At 36.7% G+C, this 21,975-nt stretch overlaps 1 protein-coding gene and 1 non-coding gene across 5 annotated transcripts in view; one reads left to right on the top strand and one right to left on the bottom strand.

Moving 5' to 3' along the window:
• The window catches only part of PTPRZ1 (protein tyrosine phosphatase receptor type Z1), a 177,209-nt gene that overhangs the window by 40,978 nt on the left and 114,256 nt on the right, over positions 1-21,975 (bottom strand). For 2 of the 4 annotated variants that reach the window (XM_023639562.2, XM_023639563.2), the window contains exons 9-12: positions 16,257-16,441; positions 14,461-14,587; positions 7,866-7,912; positions 2,661-3,660 (exon numbers count right to left, since the gene is read on the bottom strand). In XM_023639562.2, coding sequence (XP_023495330.2) covers positions 2,661-3,660; positions 7,866-7,912; positions 14,461-14,587; positions 16,257-16,441 — 1,359 coding nt within the window. Of the gene's footprint in view, positions 1-68; positions 3,661-7,865; positions 7,913-14,460; positions 14,588-16,256; positions 16,442-21,975 lie in introns of all 4 variants that reach the window. The other 2 variants (XM_005609331.4, XM_023639561.2) reach the window with 1 other exon arrangement.
• LOC111773330 (U6 spliceosomal RNA) lies at positions 19,021-19,127 on the top strand. Its single transcript, XR_002807714.2, has one exon. It is a non-coding gene; the product is annotated as a U6 spliceosomal RNA (small nuclear RNA).

Here is a 21,975-nt window from a genome sequence, read left to right as displayed (position 1 = left end):
CATCATTCTTCTAATTTTTGAGGAAGAGACCACCACAGCTCAATCTATCCCTTGGATGCATAACTAACCTGCCTCTGAAATGTTGAACACGTCTGAGTGTCCGCTAGTAAGAATCGGTGTTGAGGACTGTGGGGATCCAGGATTTATTTCTGAGTCACCTGCTTCCAGTACCCCATCAACATCTCTTTCATTAGCATCTGGAAAAGTGAAATCTGTGGAAGTCTCATTATCATTAAAGCTATCTGAGGCACCTTGCCCTGATCCACTCTCTTCATCACTTGTAAGCACTGCCCATGCTTTAGATTCCGGGGTGAAAGGAAGCAGGGCATTACCAGTCTCAACGTCATTTTCCTGTTTTCCATATTTGCGCTTTTGGGGTAGGGCATTTGTTGGTGGTGATTTACTAGGACTTCTGTCCATATCAGTTTGACTGGCTGATATTACATCTGTGACTTTATTTTCTTCTTCAGAATTCTCAGAGAGTGAATAAGAGATTGGGTTATTCTGATCCACAAGACTGTTTCCCTGTGTGTCTGAATCATTTATTACCTTTTCCTGTGGTTCTCTATAGGAGGAGCATGACATACACTTATTTATGGATAAGCCATCTCTAGCTCTGTCAACATAATCATCATCATCATAATCATCAATATCACCATCGTCACCACCACCCACTAAATCAGCATCAGATCTGGCACTTTGAATCAGCTCAGAAGTTGTTTTAGAAGGAAACAGCAACTTGGTTGTGGTTACAGAATCACCTCTGTTGGGAGAAACAGCTGTAATGGAAACATATACATTTCCTAAAGGAACAGAACGATCAGCAGTTACAAGTGTATCAGAAACAACTGTTGGAATACCAGCAAATACCTCATCAGTGATAGAACCCTTGGTGGAGGTGAAAAGTTCATCAGAATATATAAGCTTATTAATAAGTGTATTTGATGGTACATCAATCGATAAAACAGGAGTAGCAAAAGCATGCCTTCCTTTTGGGGGAAAGGCATGGTTAATCTCCAAATCGGCAGTTTGGAACATCTCATCATCACTGTACAATGAAGGTACCACTTGCTGAGAACTTTCGCTTTTAAGCAAAACTGGTTCAAAATATTTCTCACTTGCATAAGAAATGGTTAAGCCTTGAAGTGAAGCAGCGTGCATATTAGAAGTAGGTGATACATCAAAAACTGGTACAGATGTAGAGTGCAGCGTGTTTTCACTTGAAGCAGAATTTGATGCCATGAGATGCAATATTGTAGAACTAATTTGATCAACCTTGGGGGTTTCAACCAATATTGGATCGCTAGGCACAGCTGGAAGAGCAGTTTTAAGCAATGTGTCAACATCAGAAGCCTGAAAGGAAGGTGGCAGCAATACTTCAGTATTAAAAGAAGCTGAGGGCTCATAAAATAAGAGCTGCGTTGAAGGAGAGAACATTTCACTAGAAGCAGGGTCAGAGGATGCTGGTTCTGAGTTTGCACTAAGCACAGGTTTAAGCAAAGTGTCACCAACTGCTTGAGATACATGTGTAGGTTGAACTGAAAAGTTATTTTCTGGAACTTGACTAATCTCATGATCAAAACCCTTAGTGGCCGTATAAGCAAGAGACCCTGGAAGTATGCCCCTTATGCTAGAACTGGAAACAGGGGATTCTTGTAAAGATGAATTCAACTTATTTACACTTTCATACAGGTCAGGCACGACTGTGCTTTCAGAATGGTAAACCATCTCACTGAAAGAAGAAATTTGCAGTTCAGTCTCATTTCCATATATTATGTCACTTTTAGAAAGCGGCTTATTATCATCACCAAACACAGATGTTGTATATGTAAATTCAGCTACAGAAACAGGTGAAGAAAAGTTAAGGGCTGTCAGACCATCTGTGTCAGGTAAAAGAAATTCACTATCAGAGGAGACTCCAGACCACTCCCCATCACCAGAGAGGCCATGAGTAGGCTGCAGCAAGGATGCGGTTGGGGTTATTAACGAAGACTTAGGCATCGGTATGTGGCTAGGACTGCTAAATAAGGAACCCTGATGAGATACACCAACAGAATCATGCACAGGTATTGCAGAACTGTGAGAAACAGTGAAGAGGTGTTGGGAGACCTCATTATTAGATAAAGCATAAGAAGGTTCGGGCCCTGAAGAACGTGCATGCATCATGACATCACTGCTGGATGGTTCAACTTGAGAAAACATAAGCGTTTTATAAAGGACACCAGATTCACTACCACCAAATTCCAATGTCTCTGAAGCGGCATGAGTAGTGATCTGATGTGACACCACGTCAGAATATTGAGCAAGGCTGGGTTCTAATAGCAAATCACCCCCAGCCACTGGCAGAGAAGCATGCAGGGAGACCTTATCACTCTCAATAGCTGAAGTAACTTGTGGAAGGATTTGAGAAACTGTATACAGATGGCGAGACAATTCACTACTGAAGGAAGCAGAGGAAAATGGGAGCAAAGGTGCACCATCATAGGAAGACAGGATGGATTCAAATGACACATCAACACTGGGAAATACAGGCGTAGCATGCAAGGCCGAATCACTACTTGAAGCAGCAGGGGTAGTGTTGAGGATCTCATTGTCAAGCAACAAAGGGGTGACTAGAGGAAAGACTTCACTACTGTAGGAAGGTTGAAGAGGTGTCTCACCATTGTATACTGGTTGAGTTGTCTGCGAGTGTACCACCTTGACAGTGGGGACCGAATCGTGTTGTCCGGAGGATGGAGTAAAAGCATGAGGTGTTACCTCCGTTGGGAAGTAGGCAAAGGTAGAATAATGTGGCATTTCCATCTCTGTGGCTGAGGGACCCTGTGACACCAGTGGGTCTGGAGAGGAGGACTCAGTTGTCTTCTCAGCTTCATCAATACGTGTTCCGGTGTAATTTGTCTGGAGAAAGCTCTCTCTACCTGATCCAACATCAGGCTGTGTTGTCATATCTGTAGTGCTAGGAAACCACACATTTCCATCAACGGAAGGATCCTTTAGAGATTCTTCCAAACCTGAGGAGGCTGAATCTTCTGAAGCATTTCTCGGAGATTCTGGTATAATAACATCATACGTGATTGCCTCTGGGTTTTCTGAAGAAAACACATACCCGCGGGATATGTTCTCAGAGACAAATGGCATAGCGGAAGTTGCAGGACTGGAGCCTGAAGAATCATCAGCTCCCCTATCGAGCTTGAAATCGGTCAATAAACTCTCTTCCTCACTGATATCAGTAGACACCTCTTGAGATTCCGTTATAGAAACTGTTTTTAAAGATTCCACAGTCCCAGATAAGTTCATCTGTGGAAATCTGAGAACAGTTTTAAAGCCGTCATTTAAAGAGACTGACGTGCCTTCCAGAGTGTGAGGTGGTGGTTCGGTCACAGTCTGTGAAGTCAAAGAAACGTCTTTTCCTGGGGCTAGTTCCGTGACTGGTTGGGAAGTGGGATCTAAAGATGTGTTGGAAATATCACCCTTTCCAGAAAATTCGCTTCCTCCTGTTGGGGATCGGTTAGTCTTGGCCTCATTGTATTTGGTCCCTACGCGATTGTAGTTTGTTGTGGTAGGAATCTGGGGTTCCTTTCTCCTTATTTGGTTTGTGGCACTGTCTCTACCAGGATTCACAATAGTGCCTTCTTCAATGCCTTTTCCCTCTTCTTCCTCCTTTGAAAAGCAAACAAGATTTAATGGAACATAAGGAAATAAGAGAAAAACAAAGTCAATAATATCTTATATACTGCATTATACTGTTAATCTTCACATGTGGGATCTTGGGAATTTCTTCTCATAAAGCACCATCCCATAGAAGCCAGGCCTCTATCCTATAACCTTGATCATTCACCCTCTAGGGAGAGTAAATAAACTTAACGAAAACATCCTATTTATGGCTGCCTTTATTTTAATGCCATGGAAGAAAGCAATTAAATTAATAGATACTGCAGCTTTGAAAGGAAGATATATTGTGGTTGTATTTATATATTGAGAGTGGTATTTAGCATGCTATTTATTTTCTTGTTTTTCTGTTTCTGTTTAGTTCATCTGGCAGCAAGTTACATAGCAATTAGCTTCTTGTAATATGGAATGGCAATGAAACGATTTATTTCAAAGACCAAAGAAGTTGTATATTCAGAATATTTCACTGTATATATTCAGAATAAATCAAGAGGATTTCAAGCCATCATAAGAGGAAGATTTAGAACAGGAAGAGACTTTGTTTTTGTTTTCCATTTTGTTTTAAATACGTTGCACTTAAGTCTTAGGCAGACATTTTAAAGACAACTTGTCAAAAATATACTTCTAGTACTAGTTATTTAATTTTGTTTTTCTCTGAGAAACACCATTCAGATGACCCAGTCTCTCACAAACACTTAGTCACTGTAGCGTTTTCCAGGAGCTCTCTGGCTAGAGGTCAACTAAGACCCATGCTTTCTGTTTTTTTTTTTAACTGTGCATTTTATAATATGTCCAATCATATGTTTAGAAAGCTAAATTGCCAAAGGTATCAAGATATGACATTTTTAGTCCACACGAGTCATGATTTTGTCAGTTTGTTAGCATTGTCATTTATTACATCTTTTAAGGCCACATCCCTTAAAAGAAGAAAAGGTGACTGAGTACCAATTGGTCCGTGGAACCTGACCAATATAGCAGAAAGAACCTGAATTTTAAACTATGTGTACTCAGGGCTATGTGTCTCACATACATGAAAAGCTGCATTGTATGAAACACAAGCTTTCAAGCTTAATGACCGCCTCATTACCCAGAGGTTAATTATTTGGTTGGTTTTAAGTATTTCTTGAGGCATATGTAACAACCCTGAGAAATAAGTTAGCTTTAATGATCTGGATTGTATTGACGTTAAAAATGGATATTCTCTTAGATTCCCTAGACAAATTTCCTCACTAGTGGTCAGAATTTCTTCATGAAATTTTGCATTCTGCTTGATACCTTGTTCACAAGGACAATCCAAGAGATTCTGCCAAATAATTTCTTGAATAAAATATTCTCCTAATTTACAAGCCCAAAAACTTCACACGAAAGAAAACAAGAATAGCTTGCACTGACTTGCTCTTGGTGAAAATTTGTTGGTGCCAGATATAACCTCTTTCCTTAGAAGTTCTCACAAACATTTGTTTTATAATCTGATGAGTTCCGCTGAGGACCAGTGTTAAGCTTAGCAATATGGAGTTTCTGAACTCTTCTGCATTTTTGCAAATGTGAATGAATATTTGCTTTTTCTGATATCACTCCATATGCTTACCCTCTACCAAGGCTCTTTCAAACTTTTTTCCTGCTCCATCCAAAACTCCATTTTCCTATCCTCTCCCGTCATTCTCAGCAGATGGTCTCCCCATTTACAGAGAAAACAGAAGTCATTTGACAAAAAACCACTCTTTTCTAACATTAAAACATCAAAAATAGGGACCAACCAAATCCACCCCTGCCCCTCATCCTGTTCTAACTGAAAAGTTGGTCCCCTTCCTTCCTAATTTCTACATGTGTTTTAAATCCCTTATCTATCATCTTCTCGAGAACTGAATACAATTGAGACTTTCCCTCTATTCTGTGTTTTCAAATTTGTTTTCTCAAATGGAACATTCTCATCGGCTTAAATGAACTCAGATCTCTCCTATCTAAAAGGAACACCCACAGGAAAATTTCTGATTCAACTTCCATTTCTCATTCTACCTCTCTCCTCCCCTTCGCAGTAAAGTTCCCACAAGACATGTCAGCTATATTCTCTATATGATCTAACAATTTATATCAAATCCAAATATTGCTTCTCTTTCTCTTTGCTTATATTCCCACACAAACACACTTCATCATCCTCCTACCATAAGCTATGTAGATTTCTATAAAATTTTTCTTAAAACATAACACCACTAACCTTTTCTTCTGTTAGATCATTTGGGGAAAAAAACTATACACACATAAACACACATATCCCTTCTATTTCTTTCTTTTCCAGTAGATTTTAGACTTTATGAGGTTCAGACACCTCTCAGAATCTGATGAATGTGAGGGGTCATTCACCAATCCTACCCAACAAAATCCTGTAGATCTCTATGAGGTCATATTGCCTCATGTCAGCATTTCAAGAAGAATATATCATTCACGGTCTATGATTACTTTACACATATCTGAAACCGCAAATATTTTAATGGATACTCTTTCCTATAATTTTCTGTGGAGTTACTGTGACTCTCTCTTCCACTGTGGTTTTGATCTGTGTCCCACCTGTTATTCTTCACAGCTTCTATTTTAAAAATTTTATTGAAAAGCCTTGAATATGCTGGAGATACTCTGTCTTTCAAAGCAATGCATTCTACTTGAAGAAGAGCTGAGAAACATTCTCCCAACTATTCGTTTCCTTATTCAGGCTTCAAAACGATTACACATACATTCCAGGTATTTGTTAACTTCCACCATTCTTTCCTGCGTGAATCAGTGGAAAGGAATAGTGTTATGGACTGAGTGTCTGTGTCCTCCTCAAATTCATATGGTGAAGTCCCACTCTACAATGTGATGGTGTAAGGAGGTGGGGCCTTTGGGAGGTAATTAGGAGTAGATGAGGTGGAGGATTAGACGAATGGGATAGTGTCCATAAAATAAGAGCCACGAGAGAGCTTGCATCTGCTCTGCTCTCTGCCATGTGGGGATACAAAGAGAAGCTGCAGTCTGCAACCCGGAAGAAGGCCCTCACCAGAACAGACCATGCTGGCACCCTGATCTCAGACTCCCAGCCTCCAGGACCGTCAGAAATAAATTTCTGTTGTCTATAAGTCACCCAGTTTATGACATTTTGTTATAGCGGCCCGAACTAAGACACCATTCAAACCAATGATTTGAATTTACAGTGTAAAAATAACTCTTTTTTTCCTGCCTTTGACTTGATTCTGGTGATCATTTCTAAGCATATACATATCCACATGCACGTGCACATGTGTGTGCATGTGCACATACACACACAAAGATATCCTTAGCTGAATTCTGTGAACTCTTGTTGAAAGGTGGACTGATCATTTTGGTAAAATAATTCTTTGTAAGAGAGAATTGCAATAAGATATATAAGTTATTAAAGTAACCAGACATGTGAAAACACAACCTAATTGCTATTTATTGCTAGATATTAGCATTAGTTATCACATTCTATGAGATCATACACACATATGTACATATGCACATGTTCATACTACATTAACAATAGCGCCTAGATTTAACATATACTCTCAGTTAAGATGAATAGTACATTTAGTCTTAGGATGAAATATAAGACACACCAGTCATTTTCTCTCTCTTTTAAAAAAAGACAATGTTAAAATTTACAAATATTCTTAAATACCCATTTACTTAAAAGGCATGCTAGCAGCTGACACTTATAATATGAATAGTCCAAACACAAATATTCAAATTAAGTGGGCAAAAAATATGTACAATTTATATTTTGGCTCATATTTATTCTTAACCCATCAATTACTGGTTAAGTTATAAATAAACTAGCAATAAGAATTGCTTAAGTATTTTAGTTTTTTAGAAAAATCTGAATACTAAAAATACTCCGATTTATAGTTCATTGCTATAATTATTTTTAAAGTTCATTTTTTTCATTATCACCAAACCTTTTCTCTCTCTCTCTTATTCTTATTATACTAATCAAAGTGCCTTCGACCTTCTTCCTAAAAGAATCATGTATATCAATTATACAAATCTATAATCTAAATTATATAAATCTTTAAAGCTCAGCAACTAAGCCTACAATGAATAATGCAGCACGAACTTTTCTTAATGCAACATCTGAAGCCTAACCAATAACTAAAAACAGACATTTTAATTTTAAAACATTTGAATATAAAAAATTGCTACGATACCTTGATTATTTCTTCAGCTCCAATTAATTCAGGAAAGAGGTCAAGTTCTAGAAAGTTAAAAACAAAATTATTAAAATTTTTATTCAACTACTTTAGCCTTGTGGGTTTACCTTTGGATGGAAAGAAGGGGGGAAAAAGACTGTCAGCTTTGAAAATACAGAATCTCTCAAAATAAAAATTTCAGATTTTAGTCTTCAACATTGCTAAACCTACAGAACAGCACTGCGTGAACCAGTCGGAAACTGCATGCAAAATCTTCATCTCCACCCTCCACTCTGACTCCCTCCCCATTCCCGCGCCAACTGACTGAAGCTAAGAAGGGAGAGGAGGACCCTGAGGCTGACATAACTGAGTATAAAGAAACCTCAATAATTTTTCATCAGTGCAGACTTACTTTCATCCTTAGCAGGGCTGACAAAAGCACAGTGAGGGAAATGCCAGAGATTTGGCGGAGAATTGACAGGATTTATTTTCTTACTCAGCTACTTATTCCTTAAGTTCCTCTTCTGACTGAGCGTCAAATAACTCTTTTTATTCTTTGGATATGGGCTCCTACCTATTTGTATGCAAGGTCCTGCACCAGGTAAAATGCAGAGTGTTTTCCAGCAGGTCCAGCCTGGGCTGACAGCGGGAAGAACGGATCAGAGGGATTCCCCTGGGAAGCTCAGCTAACGCTGTCTATGCAAAAAATGCAACAACTAGAAGCATTCCAGTCTACTCTTCCCAACTGACCAGAATCAGTATATTTCTAGGATATGGATATCTCAATCCTCAAACAGGGTCTGTCACTACATGTTAGGAGAGATTAGGAGCTGGTTCTCTCTAACAAGAAATCTAGCCCCACTGCCAGATTACCGAGGGGCCAGAGGAGCATTTTTCCTTACTCCTCATCTGCGCCGCCTAGGTCATCAGGAAGATGGGAGACAGGGCAACTGTGAGGGCTTGAGCATTATTACAATGATGCTCCTCTTAGTCCTATTATTTTATAGAATTGCACTCCATCTCCAAAGTTTACGCTCTTCACTATCCCAGTGCAGCTTATATTCTACGTTTTATGTCTCTATATATCCTCAAAGGAATGCATTCTATGGAATTAATTTTTTTCATTATCTATAGATAATGAAATTCTAAAGAATTTTCAAAGGCATAACTGAACTAACATTAAATGTTTATCGAACCCAGGCCTGCTTTATAATGTAGACTTTCTTGAATTTACTTTTATCAGAAAATTTCTAGGTATTAAGAAAAGTAAAACCATAAAATACAGTTATATGCATGAATTCTATTTAGAAGAGAATTCAAGTAAAATTTAGAAGTGAGCCCAGCTCCCAAGAGGATTTAGATAAAATTAATAGTCTTGACTATTCAGTTATTTCAAAGTTACTTACCATGAACAATTTTCCGCGCTATAAAAATGAAAATATTCACTGTGAACAATCACAGTTCTAAATTTTAACTCACAATTATTACTTTTTTCTTGTTAAAACTGACCATGAAGGAGTTTGGAAACTTTTATTTGGATTGTCAGTGTTCTCCTTTTTCTATTTTTGTCTCTATGAAACCCTTTTCCTACCCTGTTTTTCATGCTCTTTATTCTTTATGTTTCCAAATTAAAGTGATTCAACAGTCTGAAACAATTGCATCTCTACGGCCTTCATGGAAACCAATATATCTGAATTTAAAAATGAGATGCCACTAAACTAAGAGGCAAATAAGAACTTTCAATATGGTCTTTTAAAAACTACAATTGGAGAAGTTCACGTATGTAAAAATCTTCAAATTCAGCATGAGACAATATGTATGTTTACTAAAAATGCTTTTGAATGGAGTCACTCCTTTTCATGTACTTCTGAAATAATTTAATGTTAATAACGGCAAAGCATAATCAAATATTTCTAAGTGACATATCTATCATACTATAGATTTTTCTCTGTTAAGAGGCTAAGGAAAAAAATCTCAACAATAGTCTGTTCTCTTTAACATGTTTAAGGAAGTGGGTTTTTTTTGCTGAGGAAGATTCGTCCTGTGCTAACATCTGTTGCCAATCTTCCTCTTTTCGCTTGAGGAAGATTCATCCTGAGCCAACATTTCTGCCAGTCTTCCCCTATTTTGTATGTGGGTTGCTGCCTCAGCATGGCGGCTGACAAGTAGTGTAGGTACCACCCAGGAACCAAACCCAGGCTGCCAAAGCAGAGCATGCCTAACTTAACCATTAGGCCATGGGACCGGCCCCAGGAAGTGTTTTAAATTTAAAAAAAAAAAAAGGTCTAATTTCACCTAACTTCATATTTTTAATGGGCAAAAGTAATTTTCTTACTAATTGTCATGGTAGATATGGGGTATATATAATTATCACGTTGAGGACTGATTTCCTTTCCTTTCAATATTCTGTGTGTATTGCATTTGATTTATTTTTATCCTTTTACAAGAGTATAAATTAACTACATGGATTACGGTTCCTAATAAGTTAAAATACATGATTTTACCCAATCATATCCCCTGAGGAGTATTGGCGAGTTCTGCTATAACTGGCTTTGCTGTTTACTGCAATAGGAAGTAAGAAGTTTTCTTTGAGCTCCCTTTAGGCCCTAGGAGCAGAACGTACGGGCCCAAGCAGCCCTTGGAGACCCTTTCGGTTTCATGGCACTCTCATGGGTGAAGACCCCAAGTGTGGGTGTCTTCATATTGGTAAATATAAACCCATTTGGAATGATCTTCCTTCTGGTTTCCTATTAGACTCAGATCATTTGAATTGACTGAAATTCTGGGGTTGCCCAGAAACACTTCGGCCCCATCCCCCGCCAAACAATCTAGAAATCTTTTGCTGAGCTTCTTGGGAACAATTTTGAAATAAAATATTTGTGGAAGATTGTTTCTATCTTCCTGGAGATTCTGAAGCATACTTTTGGGTCTGAGAGTTCACAGCACCTAAGGTCTAGCTCTGGTGATTGGCATAAGGTCTCACAATTGGGTACCCTTCGGGCTGCTGTTTCCTCACAAACAACTGATGTTTTAGTAGCTACTCGTCTGACTCAGGCTGATATAATGAAATAGTTCAAACATTATACTGGTTTACGGAATCTTTACAGTTCATCAAAACAGACTCTATGAAGGTTACAAAAAGACGGATAGTGAAGACTGTGAATATCCTTTTTTTGAGTGAGCACTTAAAATTCATATTTGTATGATAACTGAATAAAAGGTATTGGCTCATCCTGGTTTTGTTTTGGGGCACATGTAATGTTAGATTTTCTAAAAGAGCATGTTAGTAACACATTAATATTCCATAACACAAAAAGGCAACACTGATGTAGGTTGGCAAGCAAGGCTTATTTAATTGTTAGAAGGTAAGCCAAATTCCACAGTGCTAAAGGTAGAAGCAATGCAGAGTGAAGACTCTTCAAACTGTGATTTTGAATATCATCATATAACAACACCCACAGTACAGGATGGTGCAGGCAGAGTAAGGACAGATGTACAGTGATTTAACAAACACAAATGTTACACAACTGAAAAGCACACAATAACAGGAAAATGTGTTGATCTAGTTCACCAGGCATTTAAACTTAACACATAAAATTATCATGAACCTAGAACTTGTACTTAATAATGTCCTCTATAACTGTATAATAATTAGCTCTATATTATAGAAGAGAAATGAACACAATTATTTTAGTTACAATGAAATAAATATATTTATGAATTATTTATTCATAAATATTTTCTACAAAGTATTTTAAAAGAATATACATTTCTGTTTAACATTAAAAAGGTTTCCTTGACAAATTTAAATTGTTTCTGAATATGAATTTATGCATTGATTTTAAAATAGCAATTTATAATTAGATTTAATGGACAGTGGTTTATGGTATTGCACACAACAAGTATAATTAAAATGCACAAGCATTAAATCAGCCAAAGTTAAATACACAATTTGGAAGATTGAGTTTTTTCTTCACAAATATTGATTAGAATAATTGAAATCTATGACTGAAAGAATGAGGGCAATTACAATTACCTCCTTCATTTCTTTTTAACAAAAGCAATAAACAATGCAGTATTTAGAAAACAGCTGACCCAAAATAATAACATTACTAAGGTCATGAAACAACATGATTGACAGGATGAAATGGTACTAATAAAAACTATGAAATGAGCAGCAAACTCCATAGCCACTTATATTTATATTAACCACATAAATCGTAAAATTCACAAATCTCATAGGCACCATCATGCTAAACCACAAGACAGCACTGCTGTCAAGACTTTCACTGTAACATATATATATCTCTCACAGGAACAATATTTAAGATAATGTAATTTCAATAATGAGTTGAAAATATACGGATTGAAATGCCATTACAGCCTTTCAGATCAGAAAGAATGAGTTCTAAGAGAACTAATATTTTCTTTACAAAAAATAGGAAGACCCCAAACTTTGGGGAAATTGGCTTTTGATGAAGAACTTTTGGTAGGAATAATTAAGGAATACTCTATCTAAGTTGTTAACCCTTGCCTTTTAAGAGAAATATTAGAGTGAAACATCAAATCAAATACCATATTTTACTAAAACATCATTACTGTACAAAATGCTTTAAGGGACTGAGACATCCATGGCGATTAAATGGTGCTTCCAAACTAGCCTCTCATTAGTTCAACAGTGTCCTGATCCTTTGAATAAATAGAAATTAAGTTATAATATTTATTATTTTGTACAAATGTGAAAGTGCAACAAGTGATACAAGAATGTTGTACTTTGTGCCAATATAGATTCAGTCTAAAAGGATCACTCAGAAATCACTTCTGCAGAAAATAGACATTTGATCTGTTTTTCCATATGCAATAAGCTTCGCAAAAACAAATTCAGAAGGTTTAAAATTTTGGCATAGTGGATAGAGTAAAAAAAGCACAACATAAATAGCTAAAAGTAATTATTGTTTGCAAACTCCTGGGAAATAGTTTTATGTACAGAAATTAGGTTGGCATAATTAAACCAAGATAGTAAAATTAAGTGAATGTATTCAATATAATTCCTATCCTAAAATACACAATGGGATCAGAGGAGATTATTACATGCCATATTTCATCGATTCACTTATGAGGTTGGCCAACATGGTCAATGTTGCACTGGTAAAGATGTCATTTCCTGGTGAATCAATATGGGGAACTTTGGTGAAAGATGACATTCAATGGAGGAGCATGATATGGTATAGTTGAAACTATGTTCAGTTAATTTGATACTCACCTTCCAATAAGACTTAGAGCTCACATTCCATTTAAAAATAACCTGATTTTGAAAAACAATGCTAAATAAAAGCAATAGGAAAGATGGTTATACCTAGGCCATGAGGCAGGTCATAAGAAAAATTATTAAATAATGATATTGCCATCATGATAGTAGTCATATTCATCAGTCATCAATGTTTTAACTTGAGAAATATCTTAGCAAGTTTTGTACCCTGTGGTTTGGAAGGATACACAATGTAACAGTTAATGCTCTGACATATATTCTTTAACTTAAAAATTCAACTAGTGAGAAAAACTAGGATGAGGTAATCAGTGAACAAGCTCATAGCAGATTAAAGTCCTTCCTAGGGCACATAGACCACAAAGGCAAATCAATGCACCTCAGTTTTCCTTCCATAAGTAAAACTGGAATATGCTATAATTAATATACTTTGTAATCATTCGTTTCCATTAAAAACTTGTAAAAACTTCAGTGAGTAGCTTAATGACAGGGATGACCAAAGAATATTTACATTTATGTATGTATGTTTGCATATATTTATGAGTATGTATATGCATGGTGTGTGTGTGTATATATATACATATACAAATAAATACATATATAATCCATTCTATTACCTTAAAATTGCTTTTACCAACAAAAGGAAGATTTTAATTATATAAATTTGCAAATTGTTAAATAATGATGGTCAACATTTCATTCAATTATTGCATATGCTTTGAGATCAAAAGATTTTCCCATAATACTTAGAGAAGATGCATGCAAATAAAATACAGTTAGAAACAACTTTTTTGTTTTACTTTTGTGAAACAGTACTGGCAAATCAAGTAAGAGGAAAGCACTCCCCCGCCCCATCACCAAATCATAAAAAGTGGATAAAAATATCTAAGATAAACTGTTGAGATGCTTTGTATAGTTATTTCTAAGCACCTCTCATGATTCTAGGATCATGGATATACTTACTACAAAATGCTTTTGGGGCTGAAAAAAGAAATAAACACAAATGAAACCAACTCTCCATTATCCAAAATAAAAGTCTTAACATTTAGATAGCTATTTTCATTTGATGACCATTACAGACATGACAATAGGTTTTACCATTCTGATTTTACAAATAGAAAACTTCAATATTAAGAATAAAGTTACTTATTGTCCTGCACCAGATCGGCTGAATGAAAAATGGGTTCCATGCATCACAAGATTACCTGATGATCCAAGCTAAAAACAAAATGATTTTGCCTTTTAGCCAGTAGAACATAAAGTCAGAGTGATAGCACCAATGCACCTAGTAATTAAACTAGCCTCATTTTATTTAGTAATACAAAGCCATATCAGGGGAGCACTTACCAGGGTCATCGGAAGGCATGTCAACAATCAGCTGGTCGCTGTATTTTCCATATAAGCCATTAGTGCATATGGCGACTATTTGAAGAACATAACTCATATTGGGTAGTAAATTATTGAGAATAGCACCCTAAAAGAAAGACATTATACAAACGTGTTATTCTCATAGGAGTACTAACATACCAGATATCTGTCCTCAGAAAGCTTTTTCTCATTTGTCAATGAAAACATTTATATTTTATTAACCTAAGAAGTTGTTTATGAGACGCTGTTAAGTTGAACTTATGATATTTGTAAATTTGGAAGATACTGAAAAACTAGACATTTATTTGCTCAGTTTTAGAAAGTTTAATTTTTAACTTGAATTCATCAAATTCATAAATGAGTACTCAAAACTGAAAATTAATATTTTGGACAATTAAACACATAGGATTGGCTTTCAAAAAATCAGATTTAGGGGCTGGTCCAGTGGCATAGTGGTTGAGTTCACATGCTCCACTTCAGAAGCCTGGGGTTCGCAGGCCCTGATCCTGGGTGCAGACCTGTACACCACTCATCAAGCCATGCTGTGGTGGCATCCCACATACAAAATGGAGGAAGACTGCCACAGATGTTAGCTCAGGGCCAATCTTCGTCACCAAAAAAAACAAAAAAGATGAAAAAACATAAAAAACACTAGATTTAGTTTTAGAAAGTTTCACTTTTAACTTCAATTCATCAAATTCATAAATGAGTTCTCAAAACTGCAAATTTATATTTTAGACAAACATATGGCATTTGCAAGGAGCAAAATGTGAAAAACACAATGAGAAACCAATGTATCTCTTTATCTTAACAATATATAAGCCAGATAGTAATAGAATTATCATCTTCACATCATTATGAAATGAAAAATAGTATATTCTCATAAATTCCACAACTTTCCCAGTTCACAGAGTCTCTGTTCTAGACAAGTGAATTAAAAAGTTGCTAAGAATTTTCTCTCTTTTGCCCAGATGATATTCAACACCATGATAACAAGGACAGTTTTTGTTTAAATGCAAGTTCCTAGGGCTTGTAGGCCTCCAGCTGTCTGAGTGCAGAGTTCAGTGTCTTTGACCTGCAGTGGGGTCTTCATTAAGCCACACTCACACGGAGTTTTCTCAACTTCACCCAATCTATGGCCAACACTTCTCTACCAAGGCAAAGTTTAATAATGAGATGCTCATGTCACAGAAGGAATCCGTACTTTATTTTCTTTAATTCACGTGTATGGGTGGGGAGGAAGAGAGTGGATTCTTTCCTAAGGATTACCTGCTTCATGTCCCGAAAGTTCTGACTCAATTGATTTCACATCTGTTACTTGGAAATTTGAGGCAAAGAAAACACTTTCAAGTCCCCTACTCTATTTTTCTTGAGCTGGTATAGTATCATGGGGGAAACAATGCATGACAGTATTTGAGCACTGAGATTCCAGGCCCAATGCTTTCCATAACTGTAAGCTCACAGTCAAGGTGTTTAACTGTTCTTTGAGTCCCTTTACAAGGAGAGGCTACACTGGATGATCTCCAGTTCCTACGTCTCCTCTAAGCGTCTGCTCTACATGCTGCGTGGCAAAGTCATGGTCTCCCTGGAATCCAAAACACAAATAAGAAACTAGTGTAATTCCCTGTAAGTTTAGCATAGTATGGTTTCTGCTTCCCTTCCTCTCCACTGGAGGGCTTCACGCAAAGTCTAACAATACACAATCGTGTGAATTCTTACCTTGAAAATTAATCTACAATCTTATCAATACATGAAACAATCGATCTCATAGTTACCAAGTCTTGATAGCCATCTGTCAAAAATTCACGCTTGGTTTGGTCTTCCCCCTCTAACTGCTGATACAGAACCGCAAACTTCTCAATCATGGTATCATAAACTACTCGAGGCCTCTCCCATGTGACAAGAAGGCTGGTATAATTCTCTGGGTCAGCTTGAACGTTTTCTGGTTCTGAACTACAAACTTCAGAGAGGAAAAAAAAAAGTACTGTTATTAATACAACTGTCAGCCTCGAGGATTTTAACAAGTAAAACTTATTCTATGAAAATTTTTGTTGTATTTTATTTCAATAGAAGATAAAAAGTTACATTTTCCCACTGGGGAGCTTTTGTTTATGCCATTGCCTGTATCTGAAATACTTCTTCCTTCCCTCCTGTCTCTATCTGTTCAAGTCCTACCTTCCCAATTCAGGAAAGGTCTTGGTCAAATGCTGTCTCCTCTGTTACACACGCTGTGATCTCTGCTGAAGCGATCAGCGTCAGTTTCACTTGCCTGTCTTGTTTTATCACTATTAATGCATTAATTGCATGTTCTTGTATTATTTTTTTCTGAACGAGTCTTAACTTCTCTAGTAGATTACAAACATAAGGACTACAGCTTTTTATTTCCATATTGCCCAGAACATTGTCTTGAATATATCTGGCATATGAATTCATTTTTAGAAATAAAGAACAAAAGATATCTTCAAATTTACGGTGTTTTTATTTCTCTTGTTTGGTACCTGAAAAACATGTTTAGCTCAGGACGAGGAGAATTCAATTATAGAAGACAGTCTATCTCAGTATTTTTCAGACCTGCTGACAAAAAATCCCACTTTGGCATCTTAAATAGACTAAGCAATTAATTTCAGGGAATTAGAAGATCTGTTTGTCTCATCTGAAAAAATCCTTGAAAATACTTCAGGGACATCTTCAAACGAATTCAAGCCCATGCTGGGAATCATGCCAAAAATTTACTCCCATCAGAAAGAGTCCTATGATACTTTCTGAGATACATTCATAATGAGATAGTTTGGACTAATTGCGAGAATAAAAATTATAAAATTATATGATATTGTGCTAATGAAGCAAAGTAATAAGTACAATTTCTTCATAGGTCAGATAGATTTGCAAAAGAGGGCAAGAGAAAGGTCTCTAAGGCTAAAGATTAATTAACATGCTCACAGAAGCCAGGCTTTGCTTTCAGGGGACACTTGAAGTTACAAAGCCACTGGCTGAGAACATACAGTTGACTCAGGGGAATCAATCGTCACTGCTACAAAAAGTATTTCAAGGACTCTATGCAAATATGGCTTAACAGCATCAGAATGTGACCAAAAAGCCTTTTGTCTATAGTAGTCTGCAGTTTATCTCATGAACACAGGAGGGCACCCAAAACTAACAACTGGTCTCATAAATTGAAACAAATTTTACATACAGTATTTAGTATTAGCAATTTGAGCACATTTATGCTGTGCTAGCAATGGTATATGAATGATTCAGAAAAATATAACTATATATACTTTACATAAAGAAATGCATCTACAACTTTATATGAATTAGAGAGAGGCTTTCACTGTAAAAACTATGATGTTATTTTTGTTTATTGAGAATTTAAAATAAGGTTTTCCTTTGGGAACAAGAGGCAATTCTTTCATTGTCAAAAACATGAATTCAGAATAAGAAAATGTATTCTAATTTAGGTCTAGACTTCGTCATCGTTACTCTATCTAGTGACACTTCTGTTAGTGTCCACCAGATGGCAGAAGACTATCAAATCATCTTAAAAGCGAGCTACTCAATAAGCACTGTCATTGGAGGAACAGGCTTGTCTCGGCTTTGCTTCTTAATTCCCAAGTCCATTTTTAGGAGGTTGAAAGCAATTCTGAACAATATCACTTGCAGATTCTGTCCTCCAAAAATCAATCCCACTTTTTAGAGAGTCGGAATGTTTTAACGTGAACTATTCTCTTCCCCAAAGATGAAACTATCTTAAAATGCATTAAAGTTTTATGCATGCCCACAAAGCATAAAAATCTCGAGAAAAATATAAATTATTAGCTGCACAATACCCAAAGCACTACTACTTAAATAGCACAAACTACTTTGGTAGGATGTCTATATTTATCTTGCCTTTATAGTAGAAATCAGCAGATACTTCAAATCTTAAGAATCAGCATTAATATAAAGTAGGACTCTAAAAAGAAAGTTGCATTTCCTTGCCATCAGGTTTTCATTCCTTTTCTTTCTTCTTTATAAATCTGTAGGAGTTTACTGGTAATTTGTTTAATAGTTTATAGTTAAATTTTAAGTTTATTTTAAAAACACTCCTATTGTTTATTCATAATCAATAACAGTAATACACTATAAAGCCGAAGCTAAATTTTATGTTTTAGATGTTGAAATACAGGGATTTTATGGAAAAAAGATATAATACTTTAGAGTATATTCAAGAGAACAGCCTGCACTTCTGTATGTAGTCTGCCATCTTGCCAAATCATCACCTTTCTATAAAGGTAGGACTGGATCTTTTAAATAACAACCTAGTTAATTCCATATACACTACTTGGTATCCACACATAAAGCTGGGTGATGACCATGAAATAAGTTATTAACTTGCGCTAAATTTTTCAGGTTTTCCTTATATTACTTATTGAAATTGGTTTAATTATGCTATTGGAAGGACATATACTCTATAAAGCACATTAACTGGATTGAAAGTCAAAAAGGGTTTTCTAGATCAACATATACAAACCACCAAGTGATATAATAAAAATATTAACAGTGCTCGCTTCCGCTGCACATATACTAAAGTTGGAATGATACAGAGAAGATTAGCATGGCCCCTGGACAAAGATGACATGCAAATTTGTGAAGCAGTCCACATTTTTAAAAATAAAAATAATATAATAAAAATAAAATAAAAAATAGTAAAAAAATATAATTTCCTTGATTATGGGGAGTTCAGAACTGTGCTGAGGTCCCATTTCCTTCTTCAGGACTGACTCACACATCCCACTTCCTTTCCACAAGCTACATGTGATCTAGGTTACAGTTCATGATTCTTTAAGGAACGCTGGCCAAGAAGGAGAATCTGGTTCCGGCAAGCCCTTGGCTAGGAGCCAGCCTCTGACAAACCTGGGTTCATGTCAAGTCACGTGGAATACAAGTAAGAGCTTCAGTACAAATGCAAAGGACCCTCACATCTAAAGAAGGAGAACGTGGTCTCCTTTAACAGGGAGCAATAAACGTTCTTACTTAAAAACTTATTAACATTCAAATCTCATTCACTTGGTCCCAGGCACTCTTGACATACAAATAAGATGGTGCTGTCCCTGCCTTTAGGAAGCTCATTCCTATGATAGCCTCTGATCCTTCAACTTACTAAGCTATGAAATATAATGGGTCCATTTACAGAGGAATGCAAAATCAACTTGTAAAAAATCTGCCATTTAGCCCAAAGCGGGTTGTGCTTTTCAAAATTACATGTTTTTCCCACTAAAAGTTGTAAGAGCTTCACAAACTTTCAGCTGACACCAAGTCATTTATCTTCTCATTACTTCGGTGAATTTACACCAAAGTGAATCCGTCATACGTAGGCATGCACGACTTGCAGAGCAAGTACCAACAGATAAGCAAAGCATTGAGTGTCACGAAGAAAAAGAAAAAAAGGTGGAAAGAGAAAAGAAAAAATAAATGAAGGAGAAGTACAAATGAGGAGAACATGACGACTCCGCGCTGCGACAAGTCTCTCAGCTCATCGTGAAAGCTGATGCAGATGGCCAAGGGGAGATACGAGTCCCCTTCTGCCTTTGCTGTTCTTTGTGCCCACCCTGGAAGAAGGGCAGGTGCCCTGAGGGGAAGGTCCAGTCTTAGCTCCATGGATTATGAGTAAAAATGTCTTTTCACCATGAAAAAGACACTGAGGTGAAAAGACAAGAGTGGTAACTCTTCGGGAGTAGCAAAGAAAAATAGCCTAATTACCTAAGATGTCACTAGGTTTTATCCAGTTATTTCCCACTGACTTCAAGTTTGGTATTTAGCACAGCCCATGACAAAAGTACTTTGTGAATGCACACTGATAAAGCCACCACATCCTTGTTTGAGGTTTATGAGCCTCACTTAAAAGCTACTGAGAGGGGCCAGACCCATGGCATAGTGGTTAAGTCCAGCATGCTTCACGTTGGTGGCCCAGGTTCACAGGTTTGGATCCCAGGTGTGGACCTACACCACTTGTCAAGCTATGCTGTGGCAGCGACGCACATACAAAACAGAGAGAGGAAGACTGGCACAGATGTTAGCTCAGAGCTAATCTTCCTCAAGAAAAAAAAGAGGAAGATAAGCAATAGATGTTAGCTCAGAGCAAATCTTCCTCACCAAAAAAGAAAAAAAAACCCGAGATAGGTACTTTGACAACTACTGTGAGAGGAGCTTGAAGATTTACAGACTCAGAAAACAACCAATATTAAGGGTGTGAGTTGCCCAGAGGGAGCAGCAGATCTTAACAAAACTAAACATTGCCACAAATGTTAAAAATAATAACTAGAAATGATCTCATTGTTTTGTGGTTCTTAATGATTACATCATTCATTTTAGATAAACAGTCAAAACAAATCTCAAATTCTACCTAATTCAGTCAATCTTCTCTAGGGACACACAGTAACTCTGTCAACCATTCAACTTGTAATATATAATCTCCTAAGAAGTAAACAATCTTCATGTCACTTTTCTGTATACAGTTAAAGCATAGTGTGAACGTACCTGTCACCTCAATGAATGCTATTGACAACTACAGACCTTCAAGGAGGTGAGTCTACTGATGTATAATTCATCGTGACATTTTTTAGGAAATTACAGAAAATTTCTCATAGCTCAAGTGCAACATTATGCTATAAAGACACCCCTTTCATGCTTCCCTGCCTTGAAACATTCTATATTTTACTGTTTTTTAAAAAGTTTGCATTAAAAATATTAAAATGCTAGCAAATGAGATTTGAAGTGTGTTTATAGTTCTATACAACAAACAAAGCCTTAAACGTGGAAATCTTGAATAATACCCCATACTTGTTGGGATAGCTTGCCCCTCTCTCTCTCTCTCTCTCTCCCTCTCCCTCTCTCCATGATATACACAATATCATGGATATACACAATATAATACATAATGATAATATAATAATAAGATAATGAGTATATACACACACACTCTCTCACACACATTACAACAATAGTAGCTATAACTCTGGAGCACACTATGTTCAAGGAACTGTACTGCTTTGAAAACTTTAGCTCATTTAAACCTCACTATAACCCTACAAGCTGACCATTTTTTCTATTTCTTTTTGAGGAAGATTAGCCCTGAGCTAACAATCTTTTTTTTTTTTTTTTGCTGAGGAAGATTGGCCCGGAGCTAACATCTGTGCCTATCTTCCTCTATTTTATATGTGAGACGCCTGCCACAGCACAGCTTGATGAATGGTGTGTAGGTCTGTGCCTGGGATCAGAACCAGCAAACCCCAGGCCACCAAAACGGAGCACTGAACTTAACTGCTGTGCCACCAGGCTGGCCCCAAGGTGACCATTTTTAACTTTCATTTTATAGGTGAAGAAACTGAGGCTTAGAGAAATTAAGTAACTTGAGAATTTTTACGTACCTAATAAGTATTAGTGCTGGGGCTTGAAACCAAAAGTCTATTGGACTTTAAACCCCAAGCTTTTTTCTGCTGCGCTTCAAGAGGCCCC

This window comes from Equus caballus, chromosome 4 (genome assembly GCF_041296265.1).
Source record: "Equus caballus isolate H_3958 breed thoroughbred chromosome 4, TB-T2T, whole genome shotgun sequence".
NCBI classification, from domain to species: domain Eukaryota; kingdom Metazoa; phylum Chordata; class Mammalia; order Perissodactyla; family Equidae; genus Equus; species Equus caballus.
Note: the sequence above shows the minus strand (reverse complement) of the source record. Positions and strands in the feature narration are given on the sequence as shown.